General features: G+C 35.1%; 1 protein-coding gene across 5 annotated transcripts in view; it reads right to left on the bottom strand.

Moving 5' to 3' along the window:
• The window catches only part of rut (adenylate cyclase rutabaga), a 681,419-nt gene that overhangs the window by 73,555 nt on the left and 581,907 nt on the right, over positions 1 to 25,957 (bottom strand). For all 5 annotated transcript variants that reach the window (XM_069827313.1, XM_069827316.1, XM_069827315.1 and 2 more), the window contains 2 exons: positions 25,696 to 25,816; positions 20,263 to 20,382 (listed from right to left, as the gene is read on the bottom strand). In XM_069827313.1, the coding sequence (XP_069683414.1) occupies positions 20,263 to 20,382; positions 25,696 to 25,816 (241 nt within the window). The remainder of the gene's footprint in view (positions 1 to 20,262; positions 20,383 to 25,695; positions 25,817 to 25,957) is intronic.

The raw sequence follows: 25,957 nt of genomic DNA, 5'->3' as shown, positions 1-25,957 counted from the left end.
TCAGGATCAGGAATTACGTGTGTGTTATTCTCATTTTATCAACCAGCAGGACATCATACAACAAATTTTGATGTGGAAATAATGGCTATTCATATCTCACTCCAACACCTACTGTACAGAATAGATAAATTTCAAAATGCTGTCATTCTCTCTGATTCTAAAGCAGCATTATATGCAATAAATTCATATAAAATGATGTCAATCCAAGTCTATTAAATATACGAGGTCACTCAGTAAGTCGCAAATTGAAAGGACAGGGACCTCTCAAATTGCAGATTAGATTACACGGCGCTTCTTCCGACGGCCTTCACATGCTTTGTCATCGAACAACAGATGACGGCGTCTTGTCATTCTAACGGCAAACACCAGCCAGCTCCTCCTCGCCCCGTTCTGTGATCACTTGATCAATCTCAGCCCCCCTCGCGTATGTGGTACCTAAGAGGTTACGTCCAATTTCGGCTCCCCCTTCAAAATTTTCTAGAGCTCCTTCAGAGGAGCAGAGTAACCCGGAGTGAGACTAGTGGCCAACAGGCTTGGAGCTCACATATTTAGTTTTGTACAGCCCCCAACCCCTTGCAAGGACGCGTTTTGCGTACCTTTTAAATTTTCCTCCCAATTCTCCTTCGATTTTTCGATTTTTTTTTTCGATTAAAGAATGTCACAAAATGATATAACAACTTCAAAAACTACAGAAAAGAATTCAATTGCAATGGATACCTGCACATTGCAGAATTGCTGGAAATGAAACTGCTGACTTTCTTGCCAAAAAAGGATCCAATTTAATTCAGAATACAAATACAAGCCTACCCTTTACATCCATCAAAAGACTAATTAAAAATATATATAAAATCAAGCAAAACCAAGCACTATGTACCAAAGCCAAAGATAAAAAATGGAGCATTTTAATAAAAAAAAAAACAGAAATTATTCCAGAAATCCCACGTAAATCTGCAGTAGCAAAATTCAGACTGCTTACAGCACACGATTATTTGGCCAAACACTTGAATAAAATAGGAATTTACACAAATCTAAATTGCCCTCTATGCAACAAAGAAGAAGAAATGGCTGAAGATCATCTACAAACCTGTGAAGTTCTACCTGATGGATCCACCACAGAGAAATATTGGAGAGCAAGAGCGCTAATGGCTTCGCTGCCAAAGCCCGGCATTAGACAACAACAACAACAACATAATCTAAAGACTGGTGATTTCTATATTACGAGTTACCAGTGACAACCTTCCTCAGATAATCAAAACAAAATATTGTAGTTATTTTTTTAATATGTGGTTTAAGTTAGTGATTCCGATTGAAGTAACAAAGTTCTGAGAAGAGCTAAATGTTCATATTATGATACTAACTGTGAACTTCAATTGGTACTTATCATAGATGCTTTCTTAATGTTGGGCCAGTAAGTGTCCCTAACGTATGCATCCTGCGGGACAAAATTCCGGCACATCCGGCGACGCTGATATAACCTCTGCAGTTGCGAGCGTCGTTAAATAAAACATAACATCTAACGTATGCATAATCTTTGTTCTGAGGTATCAGTTCCATAGCCTAACACATCACAACATTTTTTGTCCCTTTATTTATTTTATCATTTTTTGTTAATATGCTTGAAAAAAGCACCGAATAATCTATCCTTAGATTCATTAATCATATTGAGTATAGTTAATTTGCTTTCAATTGATAGCATTTCAGCCAAAAAGAGAAATCAAAGCCAAAACACAAACAACTTAGTCTTCTAACCTCAAATAACAATACTTACCAATGACTATAAACAAATTAATTCAATCAGCTGACTAGTGAAAATTTTCACAAGTTACCAGACTGGTAAAATAGTTTGAGAAACAGAATCTACTAACGCTGGTGAAATATACTCTGGTAACTAGTAACTAGTGAACTACTAACCTAGTATTTTTGAGAAACAGGCCCCAGCTGTTTTGGTGTATAAGAGTAGGCTGTGATGATGGTGTATAGTATACACCGAAACAGCTGTAAGCCACTTACTTACTTACAAATGGTTTTTAAGGAACCCGAAGGTTCATTGCCGCCCTCACATAAGCCCGCCAGCGGTCCCTATCCTGAGCAAGATTAATCCAGTCTCTATCATCATACCCCACCTCCCTCAAATCCATTTTAATATTATCCTCCCATCTACGTCTCGGCCTCCCTAAAGGTCTTTTTCCCTCCGGTCTCCCAACTAACACTCTATATGCATTTCTGGATTCGCCCATACGTACTACATGCCCTGCCCATCTCAAACGTCTGGATTTAATGTTCCTAATTATGTCAGGTGAAGAATACAATGCGTGCAGTTCTGTGTTGTGTAACTTTCTCCATTCTCCTGTAACTTCATCCCGCTTAGCCCCAAATATTTTCCTAAGCACCTTATTCTCAAACACCCTGAACCTATGTTCCTCTCTCAGAGTGAGAGTCCAAGTTTCACAACCATACAGAAGAACCGGTAATATAACTGTTTTATAAATTCTAACTTTCAGATTTTTGGACAGCAGACTGGATGATAAGAGCTTCTCAACCGAATAATAACACGCATTTCCCATATTTATTCTGCGTTTAATTTCCTCCTGAGTGTCATTTATATTTGTTACTGTTGCTCCAAGATATTTGAATTTTTCCACCTCTTCGAAGGATAAATCTCCAATTTTTATATTTCCATTTCGTACAATATTCTGGTCACGAGACATAATCATATACTTTGTCTTTTCGGGATTTACTTCCAAACCGATCGCTTTACTTGCTTTGTTTGTGTATTTTCTCCTAATATATTCATGTCATCCGCATAGACAAGAAGCTGATGTAACCCGTTCAATTCCAAACCCTGCCTGTTATCCTGAACTTTCCTAATGGCATATTCTAGCGCGAAGTTAAAAAGTAAAGGTGATAGTGCATCTCCCTGCTTTAGCCCGCAGTGAATTGGAAAAGCATCAGATAGAAACTGACCTATACGGACTCTGCTGTATGTTTCACTGAGACACATTTTAATTAATCGAACTAGTTTCTTGGGAATACCAAATTCAATAAGAATATCATATAATACTTCCCTCTTAACCGAGTCATATGCCTTTTTGAAATCTATGAATAACTGATGTACTGTACCCTTATACTCCCATTTTTTCTCCAAGCCACACGTGCTTATATAATTAACAATAGTAAGTTTGCCATTTTATCAATCATCTGTATTTAAGCGTTAAAAGTAGTGTACACAAAACTCAAGATGGGACAAATACTGACATGTTTAATTCAGTCACTCACATGCCTATACAATTTTTAATGCCAATATGCTCTATGACATTCACTTCACTGCCGCTATAGTATACACTGCCTCAAAGCATCCAGCTTTACTTACTAACAAAGAGCTTTTGTAGTTCTGTATCGTGTGTATTGCTTATATCACTTACAAATCTGAAATGGACATACTATATGGTTTTCCATCTAGTTCCTTAGGGTTTGTATTTAAGATAAATGCTATCTAATATACATACTAAATAACTCAGCTTAACTACTTCAAAAAAAAAGTCAGCTCCAAAAACTAAAGAGAATGTAAATGTCAAACAAATAATAACTGGGAAGTACAATATAAAATATGTTTATGCATACTAAAAACAATGCAGCAAACTGTTCAAAACTGCTCTCTAAAGCTCTGCTACCAACGTGGATATAGAAGTATTAGTCAACTAAAACTAAGTGTATTGAAAATCCAGGGATAAGAGAATCAAATCAACGTCTTCAACCATCTTACTGGGTGGGTGAGGGCTTCTTGGGATGGCAGGAATGCAGTGGCCACCATGATCAGTGTTGGAGATCTTAAAGAGCAGGCAATGAGAAATTTATGGCTCAAAAATTGAAATCGAACAATATATTATTAAATACGTCATTAGATTAATTAATAATGCCTAGTATATTGAAGTTCTTTTATTAACAACATCATCTGCGCGAGAAATTTCATTTCTGAGGTGTAAAATAATTTTTATGAAAATTCACACACTAAAAAGAATCCGAAATTTCCTTCCGTTGCTTCTCAAGAAGAATTTAGTGCAGTCGCTCTTGATGCCTCATTTTGATTACTGTGGCACTCTCTACACTGACCTTAACATGAGACTGACAGACCGACTACAGCGTGTTCATAATGCATGTGTTCGATTTATTTTCAACGTCCGTAGATCTGACTGTATCACACCTTCACTAAATATGCTGTCCTGGGTCCGTCTCAAAGAGTGAAGAACTATTCACTCTCTCACGTTACTCTTCAATATTCTTCAAACCTCTAACCCTAGCTACCTAGCTTCTCGTTTCCAACATTTGTCCTCATATCACGAAATAGATACTTGCTCACAACACTATATCACACTCTCCATTCCTAAACACAGAACATCCTTCTACTCTTCATCTTTCACCGTCTCTGCAGCTCATCTCTGGAACTCTCTACCACAACATGTCAGAGACTGTCGGACATTGTCTAGTTTCAAAAATAAATTAAAATAGCACTTTTTGAATTAGATTCCTTTCAGTTATAAGCCCTTTTCTGTGCCATAGTTTTGTAAAAATATAGGCTACATATTTCTTTTTCCTTCCTTTCCCCTTTTTGTTCTCTTTATCAGCCGATGAATTTATTATCATACCCTTTTTATCGTAAATTTTATTTAATTTTAGTATTTTTTCTTTTTTATTATTATTTTATTACATTCCATTTTGATATATTCTTCCTTACGTTTTTCCATATTCACCATTTGTACTAAATGAGTTGCTTTCACTATATTGCAATGTATTTTACTTTCTTTTTTTTATTATGGTATTATTTTCATGTTGTTTAGTGTCGATTTTATTATGCTGTTATTATTATTATTTTTTTTTTGTAGTATGTTAGTATTCTGTTCTTTAACTTTTTGTTAAATTTTAACTGCTTGTATACTTTGCGACCTGGTAGAGTGTAAGAGAAGGCCCTATGGCCTTAACTCTACCAGTGTAAATGAAAAATTATTATTATTATTATTATTATTATTATTATTATTATTATTATTATTATTATTATTATTAAGGGCCGGCATTCATTGCTGAGTATAATGACAAGCGAGGTCAATTTTAAGTCAGCAAGCGTGGTCGACAATGTTTTCTTATGTGTTATAACTCCAACAGGAGAGGATCAAACTTTATCTCTCTCCTAAAGAAAACTACAAATGGGAACATGCTGGAACTTAATGCGGACAAAAAATGGCACAATGAATTACAGCCTCATTTTAGTAATGGGAGATATTCACTAAAAATCGAATCAACTAATAAGCTGTGACCTACGTGGTTCAAGGAAATGTAATCTCTGAAGATTCTATTGTACAGCATGGAAATATGAAGAAAGATCTTATTTTTATCACATTTAATGTTTGTTTATCAATTGGTTGGTTCGGAACTTACGTCTTCAGTCCATCGAGCAATAACTTTCGGCCTGTCAGTATTTTGGTAGTTTTTTTTAAATACTTTTTCTTTTCGCCTGAAGTACACCACTGGGTGAATGAGGGTATAGTTTAATACTGCTTTCCTCACTAACAATGTATTTTTTCTCAAATAACTAAGTCAACTCTTACATGTACTAATACTAATATTTACTGGCTTTTAAGGAACCCGGAGGTTCATTGCCGCCCTCACATAAGCCCGCCATCGGTCCCTATCCTGAGCAAGATTAATCCAGCCTCTACCATCATGACCCATCTCCCTCAAATCCATTTTAATATTATCTTCCCATCTACGTCTCGGCCTCCCTAAAAGTCTTTTTCCCTCCGGCCTTCCAACTAACACTCTATATGCATTTCTGGATTCCCCCATACGTGCTACATGCCCTGCCCATCTCAAACGTCTGGATTTAATGTTCCTAATTATGTCAGGTGAAGAATACAATGCGTGCAGTTCTGTGTTGTGTAACTTTCTCTATTCTCCTGTAACTTCATCCCTCTTAGCCCCAAATATTTTCCTAAGCACCTTATTCTCAAACACCCTTAACCTATGTTCCTCTTTCAAAGTGAGAGTCCAAGTTTCACAACCATACAGAACAACCGGTAATATAACTGTTTTATAAATTCTAACTTTCAGATTTTTTGACAGCAGACTGGATGATAAAAGCTTCTCAAAGGAATAATAACAGGCATTTCCCATATTTATTCTGTGTTTAATTTCCTCCCGAGTGTCATTTATATTTGTTACTGTTGCTCCAAGATATTTGAACTTCTCCACTTCTTCAAACATTAAATTTCCAATTTTCATATTTCCATTTTGTACAATATTCTTGTCACGAGACATAATCATATACTTTGTCTTTTCGGGATTTACTTCCAAACCTATCTCTTTACTTGCTTCCAGTAAAGTTCCACTCTTACAAGTATGTCAGCAAATATTAATACATACAGAAGAATTCGAACCACAGGAGTTTTCAATTAACATGCTTTCAGTCTTTTCTACCAAAGGTCTCAAGTGACATTTATTACTAATATTAGAGAACAAACCTAGATAGAATTTTGCCTCGATTAATTTTTATTCATGAATAAAGGAATCTTTACTTTTCCATCTAATGAAATCTGCATTTAGGATTTTCCCACTTAAAAAAAAAAAAAACACTATTTTTAGTAATCTTCGGAATATGTATGATGAGACTTTCTTGTGTTAAATTCTCTCGATCTACATATTTATGGGTCAACTTCAGAACTGGTTGTTGTTGGTCTTGGCACCTCTTGTTTTGTTTCCTGTGAGGGTGTGTTCGTGTGGTGTAATGTAGAGTCAAAGAGTGCGTGTGTTCTGAAATTGAGTTGTGTGTTGAGAATATCGTTGGGGTGTGTTTTCGTGTGTCTGTATATTTCATATTGTTCCAGTGTGTTTAGTTTCTGGCTTTTTGGTTGGATGTGTAGTATTTCCATGTCTGTGTTGATGTCTCTGTAGATGTGGTTAGCATTTGTGATGTGTTCTGAGGATGACCCATAAATAGGTCGAAACTTGTAAACAAGGTACGTTAGAATTGAGGACCGTTTTTGCAAAACTTGCTAACTGCAAAAATAGCAAAATTGAGATTTTGATGGATTTGTTAACATAAGGCAGGCCTCTACATGATGTTCAAAGCGTCTTAGTAAAATTGGGTTATTTCTCTTCAATGTAGTGTGTCAAAGTGTCATTGTTTTTTCAAAACTTGCTTTCTGCTATAAGTGAGACATACAGCAAAACTTGCTTACTACTGGGTGTTCATTTCAAAGTGTGTCATGATGTCACTGTTGTGAGTCAGCGATTTGAAGCGAGTTTCAGCTTTTATGTCAGAGAAGTTGCCTATTAATCAAGGCGTTCAATCTGAACTTGAGAACGTGTACGGTATAACTTGAATGTCATAGCAACAGATGGCGGTCTGTGTGCTACCATAACCTCTTTCGAACTGTGTTTTGCGCGGTCAAGTACGCAGGGTATTTGTTATCACCGGTTGCGTACGGCAACATTCCACAACACAAATCAAATGCTCCGTGTCCATGTTGACCGTCGAAGTTAATGTCAACAAATACGTAAGTAATCGTCTTAACCCTCTCCCCATATCCCGACAGTAAGAAAAAAACTCACCTCAGTACATGTTTCCAAACAGTTCACATTCCTGCCACTAGCGGCGTTACCATACGTATCAGTAAGTACTCTTCAGAATGAACGCCGTACTTGCTATGCAACTTCTCTCATACATAGGTAATACACCTCTGCGGAAGTGTAGGAAGATTGAATTCTCTAGGCTCATCGACTAGCCATATGATGGCATACAGTGAGCCATGACACACTTTGAACTGAACACCCAGTATAGTGTTTTCTCTCTCTTGTAAAATTTAGTTTTTTCAGTTAGCAAGTTTTGCAAAAACGGTCCTCAATTTAACACAGGAAAGTCTTATCATACATATTCCGAAGTGATAGTGTTAAAAGTTGTGTAATCAAGATGTATTTTTAGTAAACTGGACTTCAATCTACGATCTCGGCACAAATAAGAAAAACCATTACAGCATTGGGATGACTTGTTTTATCATAAATTTTATACAATGTCAGTGGAGCTTCATTCAGTGAAAATAATGCAGCTGTGATTCTTTCCATCTTGCCCTTTCTCTGGAAATGTTTATATTCTTACAAATTTCTTCACAGTGCCTCTCCTTTCATTTGTTTTCTCTGGTATTTCCGAACTCTACTTAAAAAATTCTGAGCAACCTTTCCCAGTACTTTGATGTGCCTGAAGTACAACTTAAAATGTTTTTCATTGCACATAATGTACGATAAGCCATATTCATAAAATATTTCATTTGTAAGGATTTAAGACATTCAAATCCAGGACAAGTGAGCTGGAAGCGGCATCCACATGACTGTGTGGACTGATCAACATTCCTACCACAACTACGAAATGGAGTAGCCACATCAGAAGCGACGAGGTATTAGCAAGCAATAAACAGTGGGGCTGCGTCTCTGTATTCCAAACACTGATCATGATGGCACACCTCCCCAATCAATACTATGAGACAAAGCAAACTATTCTCACTAGATATGATGCAGCTTGAAGATAATGAAATTTTATGGAAACTGAAAAATAGAATTTGAAGTTTGTTACAGAAATGTTTTAGTATTCAGTTAATGGTATTAAAAAATTACTTATCTTTCCACACTATAGAAGTTCAACAGCAAAACATTAACTGTCCAAATGACAACTTTCCTAACTGCATACACAAGTAAAATTTATTTATGGAAAACTGAATGCATCTCGTTATGAACCAGTATGACATGAATTAAAAAGTTTACGGAAATTTGCATCAAACCAGACAACTTTATGAAACCTGCAACTTTCGTCTGAAAGTCTTTTTGGAATTGATGCATATTTAATTACACACTATTGTATTTTTAAACGTTAACTTGTCCTTAATGAATTAGATACAGATAAGTCCTTTAGTTAATTAAAATGTGTCTTCGTGAAACTTACAGCAGAGTCCGTATAGGCCAGTTTCTGTCAGATGCTTTTCCAATTCACTGCGGGCTAAAGCAAGGAGATGCACTATCACCTTTACTTTTTAACTTGGCTCTAGAGTATGCCATTAGGAAAGTCCAGGATAACAGAGAGGGTTTGGAATTGAACGGGTTACATCAGCTGCTTGTCTATGCGGATGACGTGAATATGTTAGGAGAAAATCCGCAAACAATTAGGGAAAACACGGGAATTTTACTGGAAGCAAGTAAAGAGATAGGTTTGGAAGTAAATCCCGAAAAGACAAAGTATATGATTATGTCTCGTGACGAGAATATTGTACGAAATGGAAATATAAAAATTGGAGATTTATCCTTCGAAGAGGTGGAAAAATTCAAATATCTTGGAGCAACAGTAACAAATATAAATGATACTCGGGAGGAAATTAAACGCAGAATAAATATGGGAAATGCCTGTTATTATTCAGTTGAGAAGCTTTTGTCATCTAGTCTGCTGTCCAAAAATCTGAAAGTTAGAATTTATAAAACAGTTATATTACCGATTGTTCTGTATGGTTGTGAAACTTGGACTCTCACTTTGACAGAGGAACATAGATTGAGGTTTTTCTTAGGAAAATATTTGGGGCTAAGAGGGATAAAGTTACAGAAGAATGGAGAAAGTTACACAACACAACTGCACGCATTGTATTCTTCACCTGACATAATTAGGAACATTAAATCTAGACGTTTGAGATGGGCAGGGCATGTAGCACGTATGGGCGAATCCAGAAATGCATATAGAGTGTTAGTTGGGAGGCCAGAGGAGAAAAGACCTCTGGGGAGGCCAAGACGTAAATGGGAGGATAATATTAAAATGGATTTGAGGGAGGTGGGGTATGATGGTAGAGACTGGATTAATCTTGCTCAGGATAGGGACAGATGGTGGGCTTATGTGAGGGCGGCAATGAACCTCCGGGCTCCTTAAAAGCCAGTAAGTAAGTAAGTAAGTAAGTAAGTCCTTTAGTTTCTTACAATTCTTGCTTAAAAGTTTGTGATGTGTGCTCTAACGAGACAGGCAAAAATTGTTACCGCAAACTAAATTTTTGATAGCATAGGACTTTCACAATATTACTAAATATTAACTCTGGCCTATGTTTTTATTGCATAAACAATTTTTATGTGAAGGAAAGTGAAGGTGGGTTAGAGAACTATAGGGATTTGCATAGATGTAATCCACCCACATGTTCGCATTACTCATATTTATTCTGAGTTTAATTTCTTCTCGAATGTCATTTATATTTGTTACTGTTGCTCCAAGATATTTGAATTTTTCCACCTCTTCGAAGGATAAATTTCCATTTTCGTAATATGTATGATGAGACTTTGTGTTAAATTCTAACGTACTTCGTTAACATGTTTCGACCTATTTATGGGTCATCTTCAGAACTGGTCGTTGTCGGTCTTGGCGTCACTTGTTCTGTTTCCTGTGAGGGTGTGTTCCTGTGGTATAGTGTAGAGTCAAAGAGGGTGTGTGTGTTTTGAAGTTCAGTTGTGTGTTGAGAATTTCATTTGGGTGTGTTTTCGTGTGTCTGTATATTTCATATTGTTCTAGTGTGTTGAGTTTCTGGCTTTTTGGTTGCATGTGTAGTATTTTCATGTCTGTGTTGATGTCTCTGTGGGTGTGGTTAGCATTTGTGATGTGTTCTGCATATGTGGAGGTGTTTTGTAATTTTGTTATGGCTGTGATGTGTTCTTTGTAACGTGTTTGAAATGATCTCCCTGTCTGTCCTATGTAGAAGTTGTTGCAGGTGTTACATTTGAGTTTGTATATGCCTGTGTGGCTGTATCTGTTTGTGTTGTTTGTGTGTTGAGATGTTTTTGTAGAGTGTTATTTGTTCTGTATGCGACGTTGTAATTTAATTTATTGAATGAGGTTGCAATTTTGTGTGTGTTTTTGTTTTCGTATGAGAGTGTGATGTATTTTTTGTGTTCTTGTGTTTGTGTTGTATTCTTATGGTTTTTGTGATTATGTTTTGTCTCATCATACATATTCCGAAGTGATACAGTGTTAAAAGTTGTGTAATCAAGATGTATAAATTTCCAATTTTTACATTTCCATTTCGTATAATGTTCTGGTCACGAGACATAATCATATACTTTGTCTTTTCGGGATTTACTTGCAAATCTTTACTTGCTTCAAGTAAAATTCCCATGTTTTCTCTAATAGTTTGTGGATTTTCTCCTAACATATTCACGTCATCCGCATAGACAAGCAGCTGATGTAACCCGTTCAATTCCAAACCCTCTCTGTTATCCTGGACTTTCCTAATGGCATACTCTAGAGCAAAGTTAAAAAGTAAAGGTGATAGTGCATCTCCCTGCTTTAGCCCACAGTGAATTGGAAACGTATCTGACAGAAATTGACCTATACCAACTGTGCTGTACGTTTCACTGAGACACATTTTAATTAATGAAACTAGTTTCATGGGGATACCAAATTGAATTACAATATTATAGAAAACTTCTCTTAACCGAGTCATATGCCTTTTTGAAATCAATGAATAACTGATGTACTGTGCCGTTATAATTCCATTTCTTCTCCAGTATCTGTCGAATATAAAAAATCTGATCAATAATTTTAAAACATATCATACACAAATATTAAAAAAAAAAGTATTAAATTGACAAATTACACAGGACAACTGTTTTATGAATTCTAACTTTAAGATTTTTTGACAGCAGACTAGATGACAAAAGCTTCTCAACTGAATAATAACAGGCATTTCCCATATTTATTCTGTGTTTAATTTTCTCCCGAGTGTCATTTATATTTGTTACTTTTTCTCCAAGATATTTGAACTTCTCCACCTTTTGAAATGATAAATTTCCAATTTTTATATTTCCATTTCGTACAATATTCTGGTCACGAGACATAATCATATACTTTGTCTTTTCGGGATTTACTTCCAAACCTATCTTTTTACTTGCTTCAGTAGAATTTCTGCGTTTTCCCTAATCGTTTGTGGATTTTCTCCTAACATGTTCACGTCATCCGCATAGACAAGCAGCTGATGTAACCCGTTCAATTCCAAACCCTCTCTGTTATCCTGTACTTTCCTAATGGCATACTCTAGAGCGAAGTTAAAAAGTAAAGGTGATAGTGCATCTCCTTGCTTTAGCCCACAGTGAATTGGAAACGTATCTGACAGAAACTGACCTATACGGACTCTGCTGTACGTTTCACTGAGACACATTTTAATTAATCGAACTATATTCAATAACGGTCTTACTAATAAAAACTCTATATACAGACGTTTAACTGTCTTATACTTATACAATGAGTAGCTCGTTTATAAGTCGTGTGTAAATTCCTTACTAATAATCACTACATACGTCGTGTATAACAGTATAACTGTTACACAGCTACGTCATAGTTTCGTCATTACTTCGTTACGAAAGGTAATAGAATATCTGAGGTTCTCCATTGCATCCGGTAGAGCGCTCTAGTGTGGCGTGTTACATATTGATAGTACAACTGGCTCTAATCGATTACTACACTACATTTTGGTCAAAGAGTACAAGCTACAGCAATATTATTCTAATAATTCTATGATCTTTGGTTTGTTCTTCTGTGGTTACAAGGTAACCATCATCATAAAATGACAGTCGATACGAACAGCTGTTAGAGGGGCGGCCATTTTTTCGCTATATACAACGCTTAAACAAGGGGTTTCGTGTTTATAACTACTGCAAAGCAATTCCCATTGTATAGTTACAGCCTGTTTATACGTCCATAGCTTATTCACGGTTTATTAGTAACGTTTTCTGTCTCAAGTCTGCATAAGTCTCATATAAAAACTATACACGGTTTATTAGTAAGACTGTAAGAATATTATATAAAATTTCTCTCTTAACCAAGTCATATGCCTTTTTGAAATCTACGAGAATAAATTATGTACGTCTATACTTGGCCAGTAAAGAATAAACTGTAAGATATAATACGAGTTAGCAATATACCAGTACTGTCTGCATCAGCAGTGCAAAACATGTCTGTACAATATCTCAATTACAAGTCAGTACTATATGTAATGCCTATCTACAGTATTAAATCTCTAGATCATGTTTAAACAGATCTTTCAGAACATGACATCAATTCCAACAGGTTTCCTTCATAAATATAAATACTGAACATGTACAGTTTTCAGAAACGATATGGCGATATGAATGACAAATGTTCTGCGTTTTGTTTTCATACCCGTCTATCACCGTGAGCAAAATGCATTCAGAATTCACCATAACAATTCTCAACTGAACAAGACGAGTTGCTCACACAACTCCTGTACTGTCAAACTGCAGCTGGGCAAGATGTAAGCTGTGGAGGAACTCAACTACAACAGCTGGAAAGAAGCTCGTGAAAAAATGCTACACTTTCTAAAAATTGTGCCATGTTAAAGTCAGCAGAATGGATCAACAGAGAGGTGCACAACACGACACAAATATTGATCTCATGGTATGACAAATGTCTCAATTCCAGTGGAGAATATGTTCAAAAATAGCATAAAAATAGCTGTATCTGTTTCAATAAATCTTTTCATGAAATTGTGTTTTTTTTGTAAACGGCCCCAGGGAAAATCATTTTCTGGACAGTCTCGTAATTGCGGTGGAGTGGACAAAATTTATTTATGCTCGACCATGCCGAAATGTAGTAATTATACACCTAGTAGCAGTACTTTAATGCATGTCATTATAGTACACCTATTCATTAAAGTTCAGGTTTTCGATTATTCTCGGATATACAATCGAAAGACAACGAGGGAAACGTCACGGAGGCTGGAAATCCAATACTGTCGCAGAAGGTTATGTTCTGTTACTATATATATTTTTATTGGGTTATTTTACGATGCTGTATCAACATCTCAGGTTATTTAGCGTCTGAATGATGAAGGTGATAATGCCGGTGAAATGAGTCCAGGGTCCAGCACTGAAAGTTACCCAGCATTTGCTCGTATTGGGTTGAGGGAAAACCCCGGAAAAAACCTCAACCAGGCAACTTGCCCCGACCGGGATCGAACCCGGGCCACCTGGTTTCACGGCCAGACGCACTGACCATTACTCCACAGGTGTGGACCTGTTACTATAATAATTAGCGTTAATTGTAAATAATATTCAAATAAATTCAATTTATCATCTCGTTTTTCAATTCTAAATCAATTTCCAGGTTATATCAAAATTAGTTCATGTTATTCTCTAGATTACATCAAGGTCAATGACATTATTGTTCCTCGGAAAAAATCAATACTTTCACGTCTGCGCACATCTCACAATTTATGAGCTATGCACAAGGTCACTTCCGATCTTCAGTCAGATACAAATAAAATGAATACTTCTGAATAATTTCAAGTTAGAGATATGGTCGAGCATAAAAAGTCGTATGAAACTTGCCTATAATGGTAATTAAGACACTTGTATGAAAATTATGAAACTCGCTTGCGCTCGTTTCATAAACAAACATACTCGCGTCTTAATTACTATCATTATAGGCTCGTTGCATAATGTACTAATCAGCACTTGTTCTGACATTATTAAAATGGTGGAAGAAAAATTTTTAACTTTTCTATCTGCCCCTATCAGAATGTTTGTTTGTAAAACAAGATTTGGGAGTACACCACTTCATTATCTTCACACAAACCAATAAGGTTGCATCATTTAAAAAAAGTACAGGGGCTTATGTGACTGATAACACTGATTTGCGAAATTATTTCTATTGCTATCGATGCATGCCTACTTTAACATGCAAGTTTAAGATCGTATGCTACAAGTTTCCACAGCGTTCTTTCTCAGCCTTGTAAGCACTCATTAGGAAGAATGTTTTGGTATATTTTCACTGCAGTAAAATTGTCTGGAACCTGTGATATGGAAGTGACGAGATGGTAAATACTGGAACAGTATAGTTATATATAATAAAAGTAATATAATACAGTTATATGAACACTTTTTAATGATTGAATAAAATTAATAAAATCAGTTAAAGACCATACATGTTTCAGAGGAATGCTCCTCCATCTTCAGTGGTAGTACCACGACGCCGGTATAGATGTTCGACCGCGTAACGTAGCTTAAGGAAGACTCAATTTCATGTTGAAGTTTGCCGATAAGCTATTAATGTTTGACTATAATTATATGTGTACAAAACTGCCTTTGCTTATCATAAAATAAATAAATTTTCATTAACGTTTTCGATACTTGTGTATCATCTTCAGATGTGAAATGTTACATTAATATTGTGACAGCGACGTGAGATTCGAACTCTCGACCAGCGTCCCGCAAGAAAGCAGATCGCGCGGAGCACGGAGGGACGGCGCGCGGCGGAGAGAAGTGGGGAAAGGGCCTACACGCGAGGGGAGGCTGCGCGCGCAGCTGCTACTTATATAGTGAATGGGGAACGGACCTTCCCGACTCTTCCAGAAGCCCGTCGAAGTGGAAAAATCGCGAATTCGAAGTTTCTCGGTTACGTCGCTGTGGTTATAAATTACGGACGCGAAGGAGTGTGTGTGTCACTCATGATTAGTTCAGTCAGTAAGCCAGTGAACAGAGCAAGCCAGTCTTGTGTACCGGAGTTCGACTCGAGTGTGCGTCCGCAAATGCGTCAGCATCCGAAGGCCTGAGTTCGAGTGCAGTGGACCGCAGTTGGAGGGACCTGAGTTCGAGTGCAGTGGACCGCAGTTGGAGGGACCTGAGTTCGAGTACAGTGAACTGTCTCTGAAGGTCTGTGGTTCGAGATACTGTGAACTCGAGTGACTGAGATAGAAGAACTGTGAACTGAGAACTGATAGTTCTGATTTGTAAATAGTGCTTTGTAAATATTAGTTAAGATTAACAGTTCATTGTTGTTCGTAATAGTCCAAGTAAATTGTCATTGCCGTCAGTGGAGTGCTATAACGAATACTGTGTTGAGTGAAAATCCAATAGTTGACGAGAGCGTTTAAGGCGAATTGTAGAAAGGAATTATTGTTGGAAGAATAAAATCCTATTGTTGAGTTGAAATAAATTCACAATATGATGAAAACCTTGCCTATTAGATGGAATTTAATGTGGTCATTTTCGGGTCATATTAGTGTGGTTGCTAGGACTTAACTTAGGTTGATCTATGATATACATGCTATGTTAGGTTGAATCACTGCGAGTCATATGATATGATCTAAAATATAAAATAAAACTGTTTAAGAATTGTAACCACTATTAGCATAGTTATTGAAATGTGAACACTTTGTATAAACACTTTAAAAGTTTAAATCACTTTGAACATGTGTTGGCTGTATTTGCCGGTTTAAATCACTGCAAGTCATGTGATATGATCTAAAATATGTGAAAATAAAACTGTTTGAGAATTGTAACCACTATTAGCGTAGTTATTGAAATGTGAACACTTTGTATAAACAATTTAAAAGTTTAAATCACTTTGAACATGTGTTGGCTGTATTTGCTGGTTTAAATCACTGCAAGTCATGTGATATGATCTAAAATATGTGAAAATAAAACTGTTTAAGAATTGTAACCACTATTAGCGTAGTTATTGAAATGTGAACACTTTGTATAAACACTTTAAAAGTTTAAATCACTTTGAACATGTGTTGGCTGTATTTGCCGGTTTAAATCACTGCAAGTCATGTGATATGATCTAAAATATGTGAAAATAAAACTGTTTAAGAATTGTAACCACTATTAGCGTAGTTATTGAAATGTGAACACTTTGTATAAACAATTTAAAAGTTTAAATCACTTTGAACATGTGTTGGTTGAAATGTGAACACTTTGTATAAACAATTTAAAAGTTTAAATCACTTTGAACATGTGTTGGCTGTATTTGCCGGTTTAAATCACTGCAAGTCATGTGATATGATCTAAAATATGTGAAAATAAAACTGTTTAAGAATTGTAACCACTATTAGTGTAGTTATTGAAATGTGAACACTTTGTATAAACAATTTAAAAGTTTAAATCACTTTGAACATGTGTTGGTTGAAATGTGAACACTTTGTATAAACAATTTAAAAGTTTAAATCACTTTGAACATGTGTTGGCTGTATTTGCCGGTTTAAATCACTGCAAGTCATGTGATATGATCTAAAATATGTGAAAATAAAACTGTTTAAGAATTGTAACCACTATTAGCGTAGTTATTGAAATGTGAACACTTTGTATAAACAATTTAAAAGTTTAAATCACTTTGAACATGTGTTGGTTGAAATGTGAACACTTTGTATAAACAATTTAAAAGTTTAAATCACTTTGAACACGTGTTGGCTGTATTTGCCGGTTTAAATCACTGCAAGTCATGTGATATGATCTAAAATATGTGAAAATAAAACTGTTTAAGAATTGTAACCACTATTAGTGTAGTTATTGAAATGTGAACACTTTGTATAAACACTTTAAAAGTTTAAATCACTTTGAACATGTGTTGGCTGTATTTGCCGGTTTAAATCACTGCAAGTCATGTGATATGATCTAAAATATAAAATAAAACTGTTTAAGAATTGTAACCACTATTAGCGTAGTCATTGAAATGTGAACACTTTGTAAAATCACTTTGAAAGATTATAATCACGTTGAACATATGTTGGCTGTATTTGCCGATTTAAAGTTCGTTGAATAGGGCAGTTTCTGTTGATCTTGATGTTTGACGTTAAACTAAAGCGCAGTGTCGTTTTGTCACTAACATGTTTATATTTTGTTAAAATGCGTGTTGTTAAGACGTTTCATCCAATTGTAGTTGATGAAATTTATGTAAATCATAGATATATTACTGATACAATATGGAGGTTGTCAGGTCCATAAATTTAGTACACATTTCAATGACTACGCTAATAGTGGTTACAATTCTTAAACAGTTTTAATTTTTATATAGTTTAGATCATATCACATGACTTGCAGTGATTTAAACCAGCAAATACAGCCAACACATGTTCAAAGTGATAAAAATTTTAAAGTGTTTATACAAAGTGTTCACATTTCAATGCCTACGCTAATAGTGGTTACAATTCTTAAACAGTTTTAATTTTTATATAGTTTAGATCATATCACATGACTTGCAGTGATTTAAACCAGCAAATACAGCCAACACATGTTCAAAGTGATAAAAATTTTAAAGTGTTTATACAAAGTGTTCACATTTCAATGCCTACGCTAATAGTGGTTACAATTCTTAAACAGTTTTAATTTTTATATAGTTTAGATCATATCACATGACTTGCAGTGATTTAAACCGGCAAATACAGCCAACACATGTTCAAAGTGATAAAACTTTTAAAGTGTTTATACAAAGTGTTCACATTTCAGTGACTACGCTAATAGTGGTTACAATTCTTAAACAGTTTTAATTTTTATATAGTTTAGATCATATCACATGACTTGCAGTGATTTAAACCGGCAAATACAGCCAACACATGTTCAAAGTGATAAAACTTTTAAAGTGTTTATACAAAGTGTTCACATTTCAGTGACTACGCTAATAGTGGTTACAATTCTTAAACAGTTTTATTTTCACATATTTTAGATCATATCACATGACTCGCAGTAATTTAACCTAACATAGCATATATATCATAGATCAACCTGAGTTAAGTCCAAGCAATCACACTAATATGACCCGAAAATTATCACATTAAGTTCCATCTAATAGGCAAGGTTTTCATCATATTAATCTAACATTTTACATCTGAAGATGATACACATGTATCGAAAACGTTAATGAAAATTTATTTATTTTATGATAAGCAAAGGCGGTTTTGTACACATATAATTATAGTCAAACATTAAGGAAGACTGTTACGTTACGTGGTCGAACATCTATACCGGTGTCGTGGTACTACCACTGAAGATGGAGGAGCATTCCTCCGAAACATGTATGGTTTTTAACCGATTTTATTAATTTTATTCAATCATTAAAAAGTGTTCATATAACTGTATTATATCACTTTTATTATATATAACTATCTTACTCATGAACACTGTTGCATCTGACCTAACTTATGTAATTTAACTGGAACAGTATGTTTAATAACTGCACCAAGTAGCACACCTCTCATGTCTGGCCATCAAAGTAATGTAGCACATTTCTTTCTTTAGATACTTCTATTCTACAGCTTGCTACCTCCACAATGTATAAGCACATCCATCAGAACAAAACTAAATTTTTCTGCATAATCTCAGTCAGTTTAAACAGCCACGAAATATGGACATGGTAAAGCTCAAAAACTGAGCTTTTGAGACACATTTTCAGAGTTGTTACAAGGGGTCTTCATCCTCAGGCTTCCTTTCACGAATTCAATGTTTGAGTTGACCAAACAAGTGAATCTAAGCACAATATAAAGACCTATGGTGGGCTGCAAGAACGCATTTATTCCTTCGTTAGCTGCTAATGCATCAATAAGTTCGAAAGACGTTGCAAGAAACATCTTCAGTGTTATTGGTCCGTTAAAGGTAAAAAGGTAAAAGGTAAAGGTATCCCCGTAACATGCCATGAAGGCATTTGGGGGGCATGGAGGTAGAGCCCCATGCTTTCCATGACCTCGGCACTAGAATGAGGTGGTGTGGTCGGCACCACGCTCTGACCGCCTTTTACCCCCGGGAAAGACCCGGTACTCAATTTTATAGGAGGCTGAGTGAACCTCGGGGCCGTTCTGAAAGTTTGGCAACGAGAAAAAATCCTGTCACCACCTGGGATCGAACCCCAGACCTTTCAGTCCGTAGCCAGCTGCTCTACCAACTGAGCTACCCAGCCGCCCTATTGGTCCGTTAAAGGATGCACTAACTTAGAGATCTGATTTCCCTCCTATAATAATATTTATTCCTCCATTAGACAGCCATCTTACGTACATTTTGTGTATTGACGAGTATTGTATATATTTTGATTCATTGTAATGTTACCTGTGTCAGATTCAGGCATGTGATATTTTGTATAATAACTCCTTTGTAAAAGCTGTGAAAATGTGGCTTCAAATAGAAGACAGGCATATTTATATATCCCACCTTAACACTGTTAGGAAACTTGGATTATATAGAAATACAACCCATAGTTTCTAAAGGATGCACTTACACATTATGGAAAAAAAAAAATGATTTTTTTATTTTTGGAGCAACTGTGCCTCCAGACATGCTTACACTAGTGAAAATAATCCAAACAAAACTTCTTCCAAATGAGAAGTCACTATCTTCCTCTCTTCAGATCCCTGAAATTGTCTCATTAAAATCTGTGAACAAGAACGAATTGTGAGGCAGGCCGCTGCGTGCAGTTACCATGTTGCTGCGGAACTGGTTGTCCAGGAAGTGCGTGGCCACGTGGGCCGGCAGCAGGTTGAACAGGATGCGCTTGTTGCTGTGCTGCAGGGCGTCCATCTCCCGCTTCTCTTCATTGGCCTGCAAGTTGGAGGGGTTTTCTGTGATTTATCCAAAGCATTTGACTGTATAAATCATAAAATGCTGCTAGATAAATTAGATTATTACGGAATTAAAGGTGTTGCACACCAATGGTTTCACTCATATTTCATACATAGAAAACAGAAAGTTGAAATCAATACAAGTATGAAATCTGCATCGACATGGGGAACTATTAATAATGGAATACCTCAAGGATCAATATTAGGTCTCCTACTTTTTCTAGTGTTTATAAATGATCTTGCCCCCCCCCTAATAAAAGATGCAGGTCATCCCATATTATTTGCAGATGACACAAGTATAGTAAGTAATTACACCAATAACTCCAACACGTTCCAATCTTCAACAGACGAAATTCTCTTCAAAATATGTGACTGGTTCTCAGTCAATAAATTAGTATTAAATTGTAACAAAACTAACATAATTCAATTTAAATCCTGTCCAAATTCAACGTCGCAAATTTCTAGCGCAATAATTAACAATAGATCGCTATCAGGAACAACAACATCCAAATTTCTTGGCTTAAAAATCGATAATGTGTTAAATTGGAAAAATCATATTAAAGAACCTACCCCCAAACTAAATTCAACTTGTTTTGCTATTAGATCTATGCAAAAGATAGTAAATATCAATACCTTAATAGTACATTATGCAACGAGCCTATAATGATAGTAATTAAGACGCAAGTATGTTTGTTTATGAAACGAGCGCAAGCGAGTTTCATAATTTTCATATGAGCGTCTTAATTACCATTATAGGCAAGTTTCATATGACTTTTTATGCTCGACCATATTTCTAACTTGAAATTATTCAGAAGTATTCATTTTATTTGTATCTGACAGAAGATCGGAAGTGACCTTGTTCAGAGCTCGTGAATTGTGAGAAGTGCGCAGACGCGAAAGTATTGATTTTTTCCGAGGAACAATAATGTCATTGACCTTGATGTAATGTAGAGAATGTATAATCTGGAAATTGATTTAGAATTGAAAAACGAGATGACAAATTGAATTTATTTGAATATTATTTACAATTAACGCTAATTATTATAGTAACAGAACATAACCTTCTGCGACAGTATTGGATTTCCAGCCTCGGTGACGTTTCCCTCGTTGTCTTTCGATTGCATATCCGAGAATAATCGAAAACCTGAACTTTAATGAATAGGTGTACTTTAGTGACATGCATTAAAGGACTGCTACCAGGTGTATAATTACTACATTTCGGCATGGTCGAGCATAAAAACAATATACTTTGCATACTTCTACTCGGTAATGAGTTTTGAAATAATATTCTGGGGAAATTCCACAGATAGTAACAGTATATTCCTATTACAAAAAAGAGCAATTAGAATAATAGTAGGTGCCAAATGGCTTGTCAGTATATTTTTTCATTAATAATCTTCTTCGTATGTAATCGTGAAAACTTTGTAACTAATTCAACAGTTCATAGCATAAATACAAGTCAAAAAATGACTTTCATACTCCATCGGCAAGTCTATCGTGCTATCAAAAAGGAGTGCATTATATGGCAGTAAAAATTTTTAATAGCCTCCTTATCGATACAAAAAATGAAACTCAAAACATAAAATTATTTAGGGCCAAACTAAAGAAGTACCTAATTTCTCACGCCTTCCATTCTGTAGGTGAATTCATAACATTCAATAACGCTTCATGAAATTGATACTAAAACTTTGTGTTGTACTAGTAGACTATATTGTAAATCTCGTCTGTATATATTTCATCTAGACTGTGACTATAAATTAAGACTTTATAATAGTATTAAGTTTTCTGACTTGTTCCATATTCTAGCTGTAAGCAATGTACGAATACCATGGAATGTTAATAAATACAATACAAAGACAATGACCAATATGCATAGTCACTTGGCTAGGACTAAACAGTACTGTTTGAAGATACATAATAGAAGCATAATAATCATAATAATAATAATAATAATAATAATAATAATAATAATAATAATAATAATAATGTTTTATTTTCGCTGGCAGAGTTAAGGCCATAAGGCCTTCTCTTCCACTCAACCAGCCTTAATCAATACAATACATAAATTTAAATTACAAATATTTTCACTACACTTAAAAGGTTCTCCAGCAATAATCTTCACTACACATTTATTTAAATTTAGATAAATCTATAAGGTAAAGTAGTAACTTAATTTATGAGCTAATTTAATTCAATGAGTTATAATTAATTTAATATTTGAGATAGCTAGTAAAATGATGAAAATTAATTTAATATAAGCTTACTAGGACTATGTTACATGGCACCATTCAACCACCAAGGACGATTTATGAAAGTACTGTTAGCTAAATCAATACTGCAAATTCAGCAGCCAACACTTATAATTCTTTCCAAGAATGTTTGGGGTAATTAAGAATGTAAACTACTGAAGATGTGTTAAAACTTGGATTTACATACACCTTCCATTCACAAATGAATTGGATTTATATTCTAATATGGACGTCATTTTATTCTCCAATAATAACACTGTTCTACAAGGGTCATTTTTCTTATATGGAAATATGTGATTCCAAAGGATTTTTATATGGCAAATTCAAATCTGAAAACAGAAATTCGCTATCAGGCACAGTTTTTTAGTTATACCACAATATACGTCTCATTTAACTGACATTTTAAGTTTGTGATGAAGATGGTGAACTTTGCTTAACAGTTGCCTACACTCAATTTTGTTCTTCATTGGTTTTCATTTTCAAATTGTGGCATTCCTGCTGCTAGTAAAACTTTATGTTAATAAGCAAGTCGTTGTCACAGGATTTAAAATTGAGTTAAACTGCCATTATTTGGAGACATTCCTTATCATGTGAGTAAATATTCATTTTTAACCATAATATTCCGGCATCTGTGGTATATAAAATATGTAAAACTTTACATATTTCTCTTTTACGGAAACCTCCTAAATCATAGAGGTAAAATAGACAGATTCTAACAGAGAGAGAGAGCGAGAGAGAGAGAAATCTTGAGTTTAATCTGAAATTCTTGTTAGAGGAAGTGAGTATTGTCTATTTACATGAAATATTGTTTCTGCATATGCACAATTCAACTCATGATGACATTCTGCAATGATGTTTGTGACCTAATGAATACTTTGAACTTCAAATACGAGCCACAGGAGTGGAGACGTTTTATAGATGCCTCAAAATACAGTCTAAAGGGAGTTCTCCTCCACAATGGGAACATAATGCCTTCTGTCCCAGTTGCCTGTCTAAGTATGACTAAAGAGTCATATGATATTTTGAAAAATACGAGTATGCCGAGATTAATAAAATATAATGAGGATAAGTGGAAAATATGTGGTGATTTGAAAATAGTTGCCATGATATTAGGTATGCAACAATGCTACACCAAATATGGATGTTTTCTATGTGAATGGGATAGTCGCGATAGGAATTTCCATTATAAAAGAGAGATTTGGCCTGAACTCAAGTGAAAAGTTGGAGAAAAAATATATTGAATAAGAAATTGGTAGCCAGTGAAGATGTCATGCTAGGCCTTATTAAACAATTTGTTAAGGCCATGGACACATCTGGAAAAGGATTTATGTACCTTTCAAAAAAGTTTCCTCGTTTTTCTGCAGCAAAAATAAAAGAGGGCGTGTTTGTGGGTCCCCAAATTAGAGACCTGCAGATTTTGAACAATGCCTTGCACCAAAAGAAAGAAGAGCGTGGTCTTGTTTCAAGAATGTAACGCAAAATTTTCTGGGAAGAAAAAGAGTTAATGACTTCGAATGACTGGTTGAACAAATGATAAATGCATATAGAGATCTAGGATGTCACATGTCTTTAAAAGTGTATTTCAAAGATTCTCATCTACATCATTTTCCTGAGAGCTGCAGTGATGTCTCCGACGAACATGGTGAAAGGTTCCATAAAGATATAATATCCATGGAAAAGCAGTATGGAGGGAAATGGATGCCTGCGATGCTTCCTGACTACTGCGGGAACATTATTAGAGACTGCAAAATTGAACACAGGAGAAAAAGATAAGATTTTTAAATTCTTAGGGAAAAGTGTATTTTGTTCATATTTTCTAACCTTAAATAAGTTTTTCCTTATAATATAATTATTATATTAAGGCTTGTATTTATTTTTTGTTTTATAGTGCATAAAATGTTTGTAAATCATTTTGTAAGTGACTAAAATATTAATAGTTACATATTTTGCCTACATAAATACATAACGTGGAAATGAAAATAATTTAAAAAATGATAACTTGAAAACTATGCGTAACACGGAGAAATTAATTACAGATTTGAATTCAGAAGGTAAATTTCCATGTTAATCAAGAATGTTATACCCAGCAAAATAAATTTCATTTTTTTTTTGTAGAACAGTGTAATTATTAGCAGCCCTTCTTTCAGGCTCTGTACAACGTGTTTGATACTCAGAATTCTCATTAATTATTCATTATTCTGTACTCACATGTTCTACTTACTGTTTATTATATGCTCACCGGTATTTAATTTCTATTTTATAACATATTTTATTATTTTCTATCCCAAGATCGTTAAGAAAGATGAATATTATTCCTGTTTGTTTTCTGTATTTCTTTAAATAATGTATATGTGCTAAGTTAATTTTTATTTGTTCTTATTTACTAAACAATGATGCACAACAAGACTAACACAAAAGATTTATCTTTGTACACCATCCATGCTATATTCACATTGGTTTCGAGTGATTTATTAAAAAAGGTATTCAAGATTAATTTAGAAATATGCTAAACCAATTATTCTTGCATCAAAAACAGATGCTCCCTGGACCAAATGAGCAATTAAGAAAAATGTTAAAGAACCGAAATGTATTCCCCCTGGACCAAAATGATGGTATTTTAATTATTTACATACAATTTAAATTAAGAAACATGGCAAAATAGTTATTCTAGTACCAAAAACAGATGTTCCCTGGACCAAATAATCATATTTTAATTAGCCTAGTTGAATACAATAACAATATTAAGAAACCTGCTGAACGAATTATGTTATCCCACGGATGCAAGCAGGTGGTAGCAGATAGAACCTGCCATTGGTTGGTCAACAGAAACACTGGAAACATTCGCTGGGACTGACCATGCTTTGTAAGGCAGTACTTGTAGAAGAGTGAACAAAAATGAGGTCGGCTTCTGCTGGTTAACACAGTCTTGGCAATTCCTGACTTTGAAATAAACTTTTATGCAAATCACTATCTTGTTTCTTCTGAAACTCTGAAAAGAAAATATGATCTGATTTTGCTATAAACATAAGTTATAATTGCTATACCTGAATCTGCCATAGGAAATCCAGTCGCGCCGTCCACTCCACCTGCCGACCGTGGATCACAATCGCTAATAGGAACATGAGCACGTACACCACCCCCAGCACGTGCTGTGGCACCACGGAGCTGTGACACAACAACATGAGTGTGAGCTTCAGCTCACTTTGGATATACTTAATATTATGCATGCCGATTGTCTGTATCTCAAAAAAATAAATATTTATTAAGGCAACATGGACCACGAAACTGACCTTTTTAAGAACCAAA

The sequence above is a fragment of the Periplaneta americana genome, chromosome 6 (assembly GCF_040183065.1).
Source record: "Periplaneta americana isolate PAMFEO1 chromosome 6, P.americana_PAMFEO1_priV1, whole genome shotgun sequence".
NCBI classification, from domain to species: Eukaryota; Metazoa; Arthropoda; class Insecta; order Blattodea; family Blattidae; genus Periplaneta; species Periplaneta americana.
Note: the sequence above shows the minus strand (reverse complement) of the source record. Positions and strands in the feature narration are given on the sequence as shown.